General features: G+C 50.8%; 1 protein-coding gene across 1 annotated transcript in view; it reads left to right on the top strand.

The window, feature by feature from the left end:
* The first annotated feature begins 748 nt into the window (after nt 1-748).
* The window catches only part of B4GALT1 (beta-1,4-galactosyltransferase 1), a 53174-nt gene continuing 38732 nt past the window's right edge, over nt 749-15190 (top strand). Inside the window, 1 exon segment of the mRNA NM_177512.2 lies at nt 749-1355. Coding sequence (NP_803478.1) covers nt 932-1355 — 424 coding nt within the window. The 5' untranslated portion in view covers nt 749-931.

The following is a 15190-nucleotide window of genomic DNA, read 5'->3' as shown; positions in this document are numbered from 1 at the left end:
CAGAGAAGCTTTGTCCAGAGAAGCTTCGTCCACTTTCTTTTCCGCAGGATGCCAGGTGAGCCACGCCTCCTTGCTGGGCCCCCCACCTTCCCAGCTTGGTAGAGGGACCTAGCTCCACCTAGGGAGGGGGTTCGAACCTCCCTAAGAATCCTTCCGCTGTCCTACCTCCCGCTGGGCATCGAATCCGTTTCCAGAGCAACCTTTCTCCGCCCTCTTCGTGGACCGCCCCCCCCCCCACCCCCCAGATCTACCGAGGTCCACCGTTCGGGAAAGCTGCCTCTGCCCCAACCCCTCCAGACAACCACCAGCCTGCCCTCTTCTCCTCCCTCTTCTCTGACGCCGCGCCGCAGGCCCAGGCGCGTACCCCTGCTCTTTAGCCCCGCAGGAAGTGGCGGGGCCTCTCGGGGGCAGCTCGGAGGAAGAGGAGGAGGAAGCGAGGCTTAGTAGGGACCGAATCCTCACGGTGCGGGCTTGAGAGGAGGGCAGCGTGGGAACCCGAGAGCTCAACGCGGAGCCTGCGTGCTGCCAACCGCCTGCCCGAACGGCTCCGCCCCGGTAGCCCGGGTAGCCCACCCTCCACAGGCCCCGCCCCTCAGCTCGACCACGCCCACCCACTCGGCCCCGTCCCAGGAGGCCCCGCCCTCCAGCTACAGTCCCGAAAACTCTGCTTCTACCGGGGCCCTGCCCCCGCCCCGCTGGCGGCCCCGCCCCAGCCCGCGCCCGCGCCTTGGGCGCACTTCTGCTGGCTGGGCTGCTGAGCCGGCCAGAGTCGCCGAGATCCGCCGCCTGCCCGCCGGTGCCGCTCCTTCGCCTCCCCCCGCCTCCCGTCCCTCCCCCAGTTGCTGCGGTCTGGCAGTGCCTGGCTGGCGGCCCGCGGGCGGGCCGCCTTCCTCGCGGTAGCCCACCCCCCTCTTAAAGCGGCGGCGGGAAGATGAAGTTTCGGGAGCCGCTCCTGGGCGGCAGTGCCGCGATGCCGGGCGCGTCCCTGCAGCGGGCCTGCCGCCTCCTCGTGGCTGTCTGCGCCCTGCATCTTGGCGTCACCCTCGTCTATTACCTGGCCGGCCGAGACCTAAGACGCCTGCCTCAGCTGGTCGGAGTCCACCCACCGCTTCAGGGAAGCTCTCACGGCGCCGCCGCTATCGGGCAGCCCTCCGGGGAGCTCCGGCTGCGAGGGGTCGCACCGCCGCCGCCTTTGCAGAACTCTTCCAAGCCGCGCTCGCGGGCCCCCTCCAACCTAGACGCGTACTCTCACCCCGGCCCTGGCCCGGGCCCGGGGAGCAACTTGACTTCGGCCCCAGTGCCCTCCACCACAACACGCTCGCTGACCGCATGCCCTGAGGAGTCCCCGCTGCTCGGTAAGATCCCCATGGAGGTTCGCCCATGCCCTCTTCCACGACAGACAGCCCCCCCCTGTTCCGGATCAGAGCCCCTAATCCGCAGACAGAGGTTCCGGGCTGGACTGGGGTGAGAGGTTGGGAGGTGAGTCCCTTCGGATTCATGGAGGCTGAGTCGGGCACGGTTTTGGAAAACCTTTAGGCCCCTCCGACCCCAGAACCGGAGAAGGCCTTGGAGACTTCCCAGCTGTGGCCCAAACCTCAAAAAGTTTCGGGAGTTTGAGTCCTACTAATTCGGAGCAGCCTTCGCCCTGCTAACTCTGCTTAGGGACTACCAGGCAGCTCAGAGTAACCCTCTTTAGCTTAGAAAATTGATGATGAGGCCTCCAGCAGGGAAGGGAGCAGACCTCCCAGGTCACATCTCTGTCTTCGGTAGACCCATCGTCTCCTGAGTGTGGATTAACTTTATTCCTAAGCGTTTGGGAACGTGACTTGTCCCTAAACCTCTGGTTTTTCATCTGTTAAATGGGAATAAGAAGGGTTACCTGTTTCAGGGGACTCTTGGAAGATTAGACGAAGCAGTGTAAACAAGAGTTTAGTTTACTGTGGGTAAGCCCTCGGTAGATTGTCACTATTGTGTTCAGTTCCTCCTCTGTATAGATGCCTGCCCTGGGGCCCTCCTCCCCAGCTTCCTGCCCATGTAGGTTCCCAAAATGTCTGTGAGCGGGGCCCTCCCAGGGGCGGAGTGTATTTGTACCAGTGTAGTGTGTGTATCCTGGGAGCTGGAGGGCTACAATGTAACCAGTTAGTACCATGTTGTCCCTTCCTTGGTAGCAGCCTGGAGTCTCAGGTATCTTGCCCAGATGATCTGAACTGGCGCCTACAGCCTGTGTTTCAGTGGGAGCAGAGAGCTTGGGTTGGTGGGTTTGCGTTCCTTATGTCAGGAAGAGGCTGAGCCTGTGCTCATCGGAACCTCCCCTAGACCTGTAATCCACTGGCAGTGAAGCTTAAGGCAGCCACAGGTTGCTCCCAAGATTACCAGACAGGTGGCTGCTCAGTTTCAATGCCAGGATGTCGAGAATGTCATTCTGAATGAGGGACCCAGCAGAAGGGCAGGCATCTTGCCAGTAGGAACTGTCACTTTTTCGAAGAGCCCTGGCAGAGCAAGCCTCCTACATGCTCTTGCTCAATTTTTCCAATAATTACTTCAGTATTTTCATATCAAGTTTGGGAGGATGTTCTTGGAATTGGTCGGACATGAATTGAGGTTTTGTTTTGTTTTTTGTTTTTTTTAAACCAGAAGCTTGAATTCCTTTGGACTTGATGGTTAGTCTGGGTGACTAAAACTGGTCCCGGAAATGAAATGAAATCTTGGCCATGCTGCTGTGTGTCTGACCTCAGACATGTTATGGGGTCCTCAGAATCCCTTTCTCATGTGTAAAATGGGCTTGTCCATGCCTAACTCACAGGGTTATTTTTAGGACTATATGAGATTGTGTTTGTTAAGTACATGCAAATAGGACCCAGGATTTGAAGTTCCATTTTGTCAGCCTCTGGAGATGGCCCTGAACAGCATAGAAAGGGGAAGAGAGCTGGTGAGTCTTCACACCCCAGAGGGACTTCCCTAGTGGCTCAGACGGTAAAGAGTCTCCCTGCAATGCGGTAAAAAAAAAATCTGCCTGCAATGCAGGAGACCCGGGTTTGATCCCTGGGTTGGGAAGATCCCCAGAAAAGGGAATGGCTACCCATTCCAGTCTTCTTACCTGGAGAATTCCATGGACAGAGGAGCCTGGCAGGTTACAGTCCATGGGGTCGCAAAGAGTCGGATACAACTGAGCGATTAACATGCCAACAGAGGCCAGATTTTGACCTTTTGTTTTTAATTGTTGCCCAGATATTATGTAGAAAGGAAGAGAAATCCTCTAGCAAATTAAAGGACCAGAACCCAGAGTCCATTAGAATGGTGTTTGAAGTGTGGGACCGTCTCAGTGAAGCGTGGGGGGCTGCGGTGGCCTGTGCTCTCTTGTTTTGTTTCGTAATGATGTTGCTGGCGATGGGTGGCCAGTCACTTGTTTCTGAGTTGACTCTGACGGCACAAACAGACTTCCTGAGAGACAAAGTTTTGGAGAGCACAGGTTTGGGGTGGGGAGAGGCCCTGGGCCTTCTCTAGCTCGTCCACCTTAATGTAACATGCATGGGACCCTGACGTTTTGGCTTCTGCCGAGGCAGCTCTGGAAGGTGAGGGCAGAGGGTTTCTCTTCACTGTTATTGAGCCCTTAGGTTCGAGGACTGGATGCTCGCAATGTGGAGGTTCCTGGTTAGGAGAGGGCCTTGAGAAAGCTGAAAGTCTCCAGGGACGTGTTTGTGTGGGTTGGGGGAGTCAAGCCCATCTGTTCAGCTGGGCAGGTGTCAGCTAAACGCCTAACATGGTGGTTTTGAGGTCGTTGGGAGAAAGCACCCTCGGGGTTTGAAGCTGTGGCCTTTTCACTACTTGCAGTTCCTGTGCACAACTGGGCTCTGCTCTCTGGCATCCAAGGGTCTATGCCCGATGCTTGGCTCTCTCCTGGCTGGTGGGTGATGGGTGACGGGCATGTCCTTCCTGCTGGAGCCAGGCACCAGGCTGGGCTGCTCACAGGTCCCTGTTCAGTCTGTCCTGGGTTGTCAGAGCCTCAGCCAGACTTTGCACCCCACTCCAGTACTCTTGCCTGGGAAATCCCATGGATGGAGGAGCCTGGTAGGCTACAGTCCATGGGGTCATGAAGAGTCGGACACGACTGAGCGACTTCACTTTCACTTTTCACTTTCATGCATTGGAGAAGGAAATGGCAACCCACTCCAGTGTTCTTGCCTGGAGAATCTCAGGGACAGAGGAGCCTGGTGGGCTGCCATCTCTGGGGTCGCACAGAGTCGGACACGACTGATGCGACTTAGCAGCAGCAGCAGCCAGACTTCAGTACACTTCAGAGTTGGAGTCCTGCGTCTGTCTACCCTGTATATCAGGGCAGGTTGCAGTGTTTGGAGCCAGAGTAGGCCCTGTCCCCAGATCCCTGCTGGGTTGAGGTGAGGCTTTCAGGAATGAGAGCTATAGGGGAGAGATGGGTCTTTGCTAAGGATTCCTGCAAGTTCCCAGGGAGTCCTCCCAGGGAGTCCAGGCTTGTAGGTGCTGTCATCTCAGCCCTTGGCCTGGCTGTGCAGCATCTCACTGAGCATGGCATTAAGGCTCTCTTTTCTGGCTGCCTGGGTGTTTGCCTGAGATATAGTCAGCCTGGGAAGAGTAGCGGCCGTGTGCTGAGTTACTTTTCCGGGAATGTTTATCTCTGCTTGGATTTGGCGGCAGCACAACATACTTGACTGGCACTGCCCGCTCAGAGAGGGGCTGGCTGAGGGGTGGGCAGTGGCTCAGGTAGGACTGGTTAGGGGAGGCCAGCCTGACCTGGACAGTTGGTTTCAGCCCTTGGGGTAGTGGCGGGAGGGTATGAGTATAGGACTGCCCAAACCTGAGGCCCCGCTTGCCCAGCTCCCCTTTGGCAAGATCCTCTTCATATGTTTAGATGAAGACTCTGATCTAGAGGTGGGCACCAAAGAGGCGTGGGCGTCTGGGCCAGCCAATAGCTGCAGGTTGCCAGGGCCCTGAGAGAACACTTGTCCATGAGCCCTTTTCCCCAGGTTTCATGGGGGCTGTCAGCCAAACCTTTGACATGGTCTGTGCCCTTGGCAGAACAGAGCACTTGCTGGGCTTCTCCCTGGCTTTTAGCTCCCAGGTGTTTCTTCAGCAGCACACAATTCCCACTCCCCCCACTCTCCCATCATCACACATGGGACATAGTGTATCTAGAGGACATGTGGCCTCAGCTCGGGAAAGGGCTGTCTCTCTCCTTTGGGGATGAGTCCTGGAGCCTCGTAACCTTCTGGCTTGGGGTGGAGCCTCATCCTGGGGCTTGGGGAGGCACCAGGAACTTCCCCTGTGTCCAGACCTTTAAGCTTTGGGAGGTTCGGTAACAGTCTTTTAAACCAGTTTTATCCTGTTGCTTTTCCTGGGGAAAATAATTTCCTAACATACACATAGACTTGCTTTCTTGTCTGACAGTCTGAGAAGGAGAAATGCCCTCCATGACTTTTTGGCTCACTATTTTCCATGCAGCCTGATGGTCGCAGAAGTGTATCCTGTCTGTTATAATTTGACCCAGATTCTGTGAAAGCACATGGGTGCCTCCACCTGATGAACCAGGTGAAAGTTCCATGGATTACAGGGTGCCTGAGCCACGCATAAGATGGGACTCAAACTGTGGCATCCTGGAACCACAAGGGGTTGTGGATGTTGTGGTTCCAGGATGGGTCTCCAGTTTCCTGACCCCTGTCATGCACTGTGCTAAAGGGGAAGGATCTTGCCTCAGGCCACTCAGTCAGGCAGTAGCCAGCTGGGGCTAGAAAAACTGATATCCTGCTTCCCAGTCTAATGCTTTTGCTTAAAAGTTATTGCCCAGTAGACCCTTAGTGCAGAGGCTCAGGGCAGCCTAATGTGGCCTTGAGTTTGGGAAGATCCCTGCTAGGTTTACAGGTGGGTCCATCTGAGAGGTCTGATATGGTAACAGTTTGTCTGGATTTGACGGTGTGCCTGTTCCTAGGCCGAGTGCTAGAGCTATGGAGAGGGAGACAACAAAATGCCTCCTCCTTTGGAACTCACAATTTAGGCAGAGGTACATGTGCTAAATCACTTTAGTTGTGTCCAACACTTTGCGACCCTTTGGGTCATAGCCCTCCAGGCTCTTCTGTCCTTGGGATTCTCCAGGCAGCAAAACTGGAGTGGGTTGCCTTGCCCTCCTCCAGGGGATCTTACCAACCTAGGGATTGAACCCGCGTCTCTTACATCTCGTGCATTGCAGGCAGAGTCTTTATCATGGAGCCACCTGAAAAGCCCCTTTAGGCAGAGGAGACATAATTAAATCATACTGATGTCACTTAGGGAAGCCACAGTGTGTCCAAACACGTTTAGTCTTTCTGCCTCCCTGTCCATCCCCTTTCCTTCCTTCCTTCCTTCTTTCTTTCTCTTATTCAGAAACCCAGAGCTGGGACCAAGTTTTCCAGTCCTGGTTTTATCTGATTGTGTGAAAATGTTCCTCTGATTTCTGAAGCCTTGCATTAGCTCTGCTGGGTAATTTTTAACTTGTTGCTTTATAATGACTATAATGATACATCAGTGGCCGTATGGTTGGATATTATGGTCTTTGGTTAGCAGCAGAGTAGGGGTTTCCAGGCTGGGACTAGACAAATTTATGGTTTGGGGAAGACAAAACAGTTAATCCTGGATCTTCCATGGATTCCAGCCTGGGGACCCTCTAGATCCTGGGGGCAGGGCCAGGAGTCTCATCCCCTTCAGGCTCAGCTAGGCTCTGGCCAGTGTGTGAAAGGGGCCCAGGCATCCTGTGGTCAAGTCAGACCGGGTGATTTCTTCACTGACCCCCTTCCACCTTGCCTCCCATGCCTGACTTCCTGATCAGTGTTCATGAAGTGGAGATGGAAATTCTGCTTGAAGCCGCGTCCACCTGGAAATTCCAGTTCTTATCTGGTTAAGCAGCATTCCAGTTGTTTTAGGATGGTGGTCCTCCCTAAGCTAACTCCCTCGAGGATCTTTTTACCTTTGCCTCTAGCACTGCCCATGTGGGCCAGGTGATGAGATCACTGTAAGCCAGACCCTGACATCTGAGGAGCTAACAGGGCCTGCAGTTGGATTCGGTGACATCCACAGGGTTCCACCTGACTCTTAACTTGGTGAGGGACCGTGGCTGTGATTGCAAAAGCCTCCGTTGTGGGGCCTCTCTGTTTACCTGGGCCTGCGCGGTCGCTGGCCTAGGAGAGAGATCTTCGATCGTGTTCTAAAGGCCAGACCTTCAAGTTGGAAGGTCGTGGTGGCCTGAAGGATAGGGGACAGGGCCTGGCAAGAAGCTGGTTCTGGGTGAACGTGGCCTGAAGGGATTCGTCCTTAGGAGGCAGAAGGGCTGAGTCACACGCTCAGTGTTTCAGGTTCCACTTTTCAGCCTGGCCCTGCCCGCCCCTTCCCTGTACAAATGCAGGCCAGGGGCTGTATTATTGGCTGTTGCTGAATTCTTTGGCAGGGATTTTAATGTCTGGTCTGGGTGTGTAACATAGCGGCTTCTCTTTCCCCCTGCCGCCTCTCCAAGCCCCTCACAAAGCTCAGAGAGAGAGAGGTGGAGAATTTGTCTCACTAGGATACCAGAGGCCAGGGCCGTGGGTCTTGGCTTTGCCTGTTTTTTTTCTTTGAGGAGCGAGTAATCTTTTTTCCTCCTTTTTGTAAAAGGTAATGTGGGCTCATTGAAAAATATTTGAGAAGTTAAAAGAGGTTGAAAAGCACATGTATATTCCTATACCTACACCAGGCATATTGGCAAAGTTTGTCTTATACATGTTTAAGAATTTAGCTGATAAATTTTTACAAATGGACAGATAGATTGGTACAGATAGATCTAGATAGCCTGATGGCCAGGATTTTTTCACTTAAAATTCTATCACGGGCTTGGTCCTATACCTTTAAAAACAACAAAGGGTATAACTTGTATTTTTCAACTGTTGCTGAACACACATACAGTTTTTGGGTTTTCTTAGTGGTTTGCTGAGGCTCATGCATAAAACTTTACATACTTTTTGGATTGTTTCCAAAGTGGAGTTTTTTGAAAAGGAAGAAAAGGGGATGAACACTTTTTGAAAAGGGCTTGGTTTAAAAAAAGAAAGAAAGAAAAGGGCTTGGTTTTTAAACTGTTTTTACTAAAGGATAGACTCATTGAGAATTTCAGGTTTTCTTAGTGGTGGCAGATGAGTACCACTTACTGCTGAATAAAGGCTGTGTCTAGAACTCTGATTAAGAACTAGGCGCAGGAAGTAAGTGCCTGGGGTGGGGGCAAGGGGCCAGGCTGCAGGATGACTCTGTGGTGGGCGTGATGTCCTAGGAGTCCGCTTCCTTAGTAATATCTCCATCTGTCTCCTTAGCAGCCAAGTCCCTGGACTGGGCCTCGTGGCCCTGGGGCGATGGTGCTGGGTGAGCACCAGTTAGCTAACCCAGTTCTGGTGACATGACTGAGATAGAACTGTGTCCGCAAGAGGTGTGGGAACAAACTAGTGAACCAGCACAGCTCTCCCACCTCCCCTCTCCAGAGGGTCCTGAGATCTGAGAGGGACCAGGAAGCGAGAATCTATAGGTTCCCACAAAGTCCTGTCAGGAGAAGCCTCGGAGACCAGCAGAGCGTGACACTCAGGCTCTTTGCAAGGTGTCTGCTTTGAAGTCAGTCGACTTTGAATGTCCTCTCTGGAGCTAAATTCTCTTCTGAGGCACACTTTGGATTTGGGACTTTGCCCAGGGTCATTTGGCACAGAGCCCGGCTATCGAAGGAGAGGCTGCACTGAGGGAAGGGCAGGGTTATGTCAGACCAGTGTGACCACCAGGGTGTGAGGTCAGGCTCCTTCCTGCCCCACCACATGGGTCTCCAGGTCACGAGGTGGCACCCTGGCAGAAGTTTCAGTGACTGCCTGACCTCATGACAGGTTGCGTTCTGAAAATGCCTTTAAACATTTCTTTAAAAATGTCCTCCTGTTTTGCATACCGTCCTTTTGCCTTTGACATCCTGAAATGGCACCTCTGCCGTTGTGTTTCAGGATACTGTCAGCTTGAAAAAACAGGAAAGGACTCCCAGTTAGGGCGGACCCAGGGTAACTGGTATTTGCATTACAGAAGGCTCGGACACTGGCGAGGAGGTGTTGGGTAGCTCTTGGCATTCAAATGAGCACCTTAGGTGGCGTGGCAAGGTCCCTGCCTGGTTCAGAATGGGCAGCCTTGAGTACTTACCCCAAAGGCAGGAGGCCCCCTGCCCAGGAAGAGGATGAGTGGGGACTCCTTTGCTCATTCAGCAAACTCGTACTGGTAACTACGCTCTGTGAAGCACAGTACACGGACATGAACAAAGGCTGGGCCCCACCCCGGGGGCATTCCTCAGCGGTGGACAGACCCCGACAAAGATAAGAGGAGGCAGGGGTGCTCCCAGGGCACTGAGAAGGTGCAGGGACCCGGATGGGTGGTCTGGGCCAGAGCTAGAGTCAAAATGAAGATCTCTCAGCATGTTGAACGGTCTCACTGGTTGGGAAGGGCAGGAGTCTGCTGCCTGTTGTCATCGCTAGTTGCTTTCACATGGGGAGAGTGCCATAACAAAGTCCCAGCTGTGGCAGGCTGTCCCCAGCAGGGCAGGAGAGGACAGGAAGTTGAGGCATGGTGCAGGGAAAATGATAAAAGAGAGAGAAGGCCGTGCAGCTGGAGTGTGTGGACAAGGGCAGGCCCAGGAAGCTAGACTGAGGGCCCAAAGGGAGGAAGGAGAAGGGGAGAAGTGCAGAAAAAGGTGCTTGGAGTGTGGGGAATTCAAGGGCCTCTGGAGCAAGGATTCTGAATTCTGGTTCTTCTAGCTCATATCATTGCGAACAAATCCTGACTACCTTGGTCCCTTCTCCTCTCTCTGAAGTGTGTGTGCTAAGTTGCTTCACTCATGTCCAACTCTGTGACCCTATGGATTATAACCTGCCAGGCTCTTCTGTCCATGGGGATTCTGCAGGCAAGAATACTGGAGTGGGTTGCCATGCCCTCCTCCAGGGGATCTCCCCCCCCCAGGGATCGAACCCGAGTCTCTCACATCTCCTGCGTTGGCAGGTGGGTTCTTTACCACTAGCACCACCTGGGAAGCCCACCTGTTGGTGCTTAGTGAGCTTCTTCCTCTTCCTCCTGGAGTCTGGATTTTTAGCGGGGAACCCTGGTTCTATGTGCCACGCGACCCCTCTATGGGAGCTCCTGAGGGGCTGAGGGGTCTTGTGATGAGGCCTCTGTTGAGGACTCTGTCATCTCTGTCTAAGCAGGCATAAAGCTTTTAGGTGGGTGACCTTTGAAATGGCACGGGAAGTGTTTCTTTCCATCATGCTGGTTAGCTGTGTGCTTTGGGAAAGTTGTCATTCTCTCTGTACCTCACTGCTCTCACCTGTAAAATGGGGATAATAAAAGAATCTACCTCATGGATGCTGTGAAGTTAGTAGGCACAAAAGGGCTTGAAGCAGTGCCTAACACAGAGTAAGCTCCAAATATATGTTCTCTCTTACTGGTAGTACTGTTAGTGGCTCAATTGTGTCTGACTCTCTGTGACCCCATGGACTATAGCCCCTCCAGGCTCCTCCTCCCATGGAATTTTCCAGGCAGAAGTACTGGAGTGGGTAGCCATCTCCTTCTCCAGGAGATCTTCCCAACCCAGGGATCGAACCTGGGTCTCCCGCATTGTAGGTGGATTCTTTACTATCTGAGCCACCAGATAGATATAGATATGTTATCTCTTATTGGTAGTACTAATAGTTTTTATTTGTGAAGATTTTGGCTTTTACTTTGTAATATTTCTCCTTCTCTTCTTCCTTCTCCAAGTCATCTACTTCCTCTTCCTCTCTTTCCCCTCCTCTTCCTTCTCCTGCTTCTTTTCCTTCTTCTTCAGTTGAAAGTGCAGTGTCACCACATTCAGTGTTTAAATATGCATAATTCTACTCCTTCCCATTGTAGTAAAACCATACATCTACTGGCATACTTTGCAGGTGCATACATACTTTTTACTCTGTTGCAACCATAGTGGGAACTGTTTTGCCTTCTACTATATTTGTTCAGCATTATCTTATAAACTATTGCTTATGTTACCTGAACTATCTTTTGTGGCTCCTTTCTGAAATCCTTAGGGCTTATTCCCTTAAGGTTAAATATCCTGTGTTTCCCCATCATAGATCATCTTTGCTGCATGTTGCTTCTTGTTTCAGTTGAATTATTTCCTGGGGATAAATTCCTAGAGGGGAATTTCTAGGCCAGAGGATATGGCCATCTTTACGACACTGGTTCACACTGTCACTGTGCTTTCCAATAGGGTTGGAATAATCCACAGGCCCTAAATTCTATTGGGTTGGCCAAAAAGTTGGGGTAAGATGGTATGGAAAAACCCAAATGAACTTTTTGGCTGGCTCAATAAATTCCTGGGCTGGGGCTTCCCTGGTGGCTCAGATGGTAAAGAATCTGCCTGCAATGTGGGAGACCCAGGTTTGATCCCTGGGTCAGGAAGACCCCCTGGAGAAGGGAATGGCAACCCACTCTGGTATTCTTGCCTGGAGAATCCCATGGACAGAGGAGCCTGATGGGCTGCAGTCCAGGGAGCCACAAAGAGTTGGACATGACTGGGCCACTAACACTAGGGATTTTAACTTCTAAAGAGTGTGGGTTCCCAGGGAAAGTCAGATTTATCTGGAGTCTCACACATAATGCTCTCAGCTGTGTGTGTGTGTGTGTGTGCAGTTTCCTGTGTAGGACCCTGCAGGTGCTCTGGATGTGAGGCTTTTCCTAGAAGCCGTTTCCTGTGGGCAGTTCCTACTGAGGTTACTGGGTATCCACAGAGGAACCTTACACGTGGCTCTTTCTACACTTCACACACCTTTGCCAAAGAGTTGATTTACACAACATAAGGACCTTTTCTTTATTTGTGGAGCCATACCTGTAGATTGGGGGCAGATCCCAGCTTTAAAAGCCTGGCTTTACAATGCTGTTGATCTCACACATTGCAGGTCAGTTGCTGGAAATACCACACGCAGAACCCATGTTAGGCTCTAATGGCCTGGGCACCTGACCATTAGCCCATCTGCACGAACTCTGCTCTGACAGCCCTGGTTTATGGGATCCAGACACGGGGCCCGAATGAAGAAAGACTTCAAATTAGATTGGATATAAATAAGTTGATCAGAAGCCCGAGGTCTGCAAACAGGAATTGCTGTTTCTGACCCTGTAGCCACAGCCCTACCCCATACACATGTCTTTTCTGTAGACAAACAGGAGCCTGCCAGCCTACCACTTGCACAAATGTTCGAATGACTTTAGTGATGTCACTGACCAGAGATTTACACCAAGTAGACCGAGGTGGCTTCAGCCTGTGACAGCTGCTTCCTTAGCCTTGCAGCCCCTCCGCATGTCCTCTCTTCTACTACATTCCTCAGCAATCAGCTGTGTCTCAATGGGGTGCTCCCAGGATCCGTTTGCAACTGGGCTGGAGCTGCTGTGAACATCTTGTTCCTGTGGGACCCAGGGCAAGACCTCCTTCCTGTGTAAAGAGGAAAGATCATCCTTACCTCAGAGGGTTGATAAGAGGATAGGATGATCTGAGGTACTTGGTAATGGAATTCTGATCAACGCACAACACATCCCCTAGGCAGCAAAGGTGTACGTTCCACACAGTAGGCTGCCAAGTAAAATGTTTTTCAAATGCAGTTTTTTCTCTCTGCTCTGGAGCAGTCAGGAGAAGGAGACTGAGGCTGTATCCACAGTTTAGGAACAGAGTTTAGCCATTTTGGTAGAGACGGTGGCCTGCTTATCTGAACAGACCTACCCCAGGCCCCAAGGAGAAACTTCCACCTTGTTGGATCTGCAACACTGGGAACCCGGAGCGTGGGCTGCCATGTGTCAGGTGTGCCAGGCTTCTATGGTCATTCACAGTGTTCCCTTCTCCAGGTGATCATTGTTTGTCAGTGTCCTGGGTCGAGGCCATCACAGACTACACCGTAGCTGGGTGGTCAGGGTAGAAGCTGGAGGGAGCTTTGGATATTTGGTGGAGTCTCAGGAGTTAAGGCTTTTGAGCTGTGGTGTTGGAGAAGACTCTTGAGAGTCCCTTGGACTGCAAGGAGATCCAACCAGTCCATCCTAAAGGAGATCAGTCCTGGGTGTTCATTGGAAGGACTGATGTTGAAGCTGAAACTCCAATATTTTGGCCACCTGATGCGAAGAGCTGACTCATTTGAAAAGACCCTGATGGTGGGAAAGATTGAGGGCAGGAGGAGAAGGGGATGACAGAGGATGAGATGGTTAAATGGCATCACCGACTTGATGGACATGGATTTGGGTGGACTCTGGGAGTTGGTGATGGACAGGGAGGCCTGGCGTGCTGCGGTTCTTGGGGTCGCAAAGAGTAGGACACGACTGAGCGACTGAACTGAACTGAACAGGAGTTAAGAATGGCTGTGTTAAAAAAAAAAAACAAACAAAAAAACAGGCGCTGGGCTGGACATAGGTGGGCTCAGGCTGGGCCACCTAGTGGCCTGTACCACTGTCCTGTTAGAAAACTAAGACACAGGCCTAGACAGCCTGTGTCTGCTGGAAGCCAGGATACCACACCCTGAAGTTCCGTTTTGGCACCAGCCTACTGAGTGATCCGAGAGAAGTCACGTTCTCTTCCCCAGGCCTCACTTTACCCATCTGTTAAATGAGATAAGGGGTTGGCCTGGATATTCTCTGGTGTCTCCTCCTGCCTGGGGATTCTGATGTAGCCTTGAACTCTTGCGTAATACAGTTGAATGTCTGGGCTGCAGGACAGCTAGCCATGTAGACCTGGGTGACTGTCAGTGCACCCTGAGCCAGGATTGAGTCAGTTACTGGCCAAATCCACACCCAGCTGACCCTCCCAGCAATTCCCATAGCTAGGCCCCAAATCACAAGTAAATTGGTTAGCTTGAAAACACAATCAGTGGGAGTCGCTATGAATCTAGGGTTCTAGGTTCCAGCAAAAACCACATCAACCACACCCACAACAGATAATCTTACTTAGCATCTTACTTACATGCCAAGCATGGGAAAAGTACTACATCTGCATTATTTTCAGTGATTCTCACAGCAACTCTTTTTTTTTTGCCTATTTGTCCTGGTTTGAACTTCCAGCACATCGTCGAATAGATGAGTAAGAGAGGACATCCTTGTCTTGTTTCTGATCTTAGGGGAAAAACATTCAGTCTTTAAGTATGATCTTAGCAGTGGGATTTTTGCAGATGCTTTTTATCAGATGAGGAAGTTCCCTTCTGTTCCTAGTTTATTGAATGTTTTTATCGTGAATAGGTGGTGTGTTTTGTCAAGTGCTTTTCTGTGTCTGTTGAGATGATCATGTGGTTTTTGTCATTGGTCATTCTATTGATGTGGTATATGATACACCGATTGCTTTTCCAGGTATTAATCAAACTTGAATCCCTGGGATAAATCCCACTTGGTTGTGGTATGTCATCCTTTTCATATACCTCTTGCTAATATTTTTGTTGAGAATTCTTGTTCATAAGAGTCATTGATCTATAGAGTTTTTCCCTCAGCTTTATTGAAGTATAATTGGCAAATAATCTGTAGTTTCCCTTTTCATCCTTCTCCTGATGTCTTTGTCTGAACTTGGAATCAAAGTAACACAGCCTCACAGAGTAAATAGGGATGAGTTCCTTCCTCTTCAATTTTCAGAAGTTTGTGAAGGGTTTGTATTAATTCTTCTTTAAATATCTGGTGAAATTGACTAGTGAGACTGTCTGGGCCTGGACTTTTACTTGTAAGAAGCTTTTTGATTACTGGGTCAATTCCTTTACTTGTTGCAGGTCTATTTGGATTTTCTTTTTATTCTTCAGTCAGTTTTGATAGTTATGTCCTCCTAGGAATTTGTCTACTTCATCTAATTCATCTAATTTGTTGGCATGGTTGTTCATAGTATTCTCTTATAATCCTTTTTTTTTTTTTTCATTCCAAAGTTGTTAGGAGTATTTCTGTTTTCATTCCCAAGTTTGGTAATTTTGTCTCTCTCTATCTCTCTTTTTTCCCACCTTGATCAGTCTAGCCAAAAGTATGGCATTTTGTTGATCTTTTCGAAGAACCAACTTTGGCTTCATCAATTTTCTCTGTTATTTTTCTGTTCTCTATTTCATTAATTTCTGCTCTAATCTTTATTATTTTCTTCCTTCTGTTTTGCTTTAGCTTTATGTTTAGTTTGTTTTTCTATTTC

Source organism: Bos taurus, chromosome 8 (genome assembly GCF_002263795.3).
Source record: "Bos taurus isolate L1 Dominette 01449 registration number 42190680 breed Hereford chromosome 8, ARS-UCD2.0, whole genome shotgun sequence".
Lineage (NCBI taxonomy): Eukaryota > Metazoa > Chordata > Mammalia > Artiodactyla > Bovidae > Bos > Bos taurus.
Note: the sequence above shows the minus strand (reverse complement) of the source record. Positions and strands in the feature narration are given on the sequence as shown.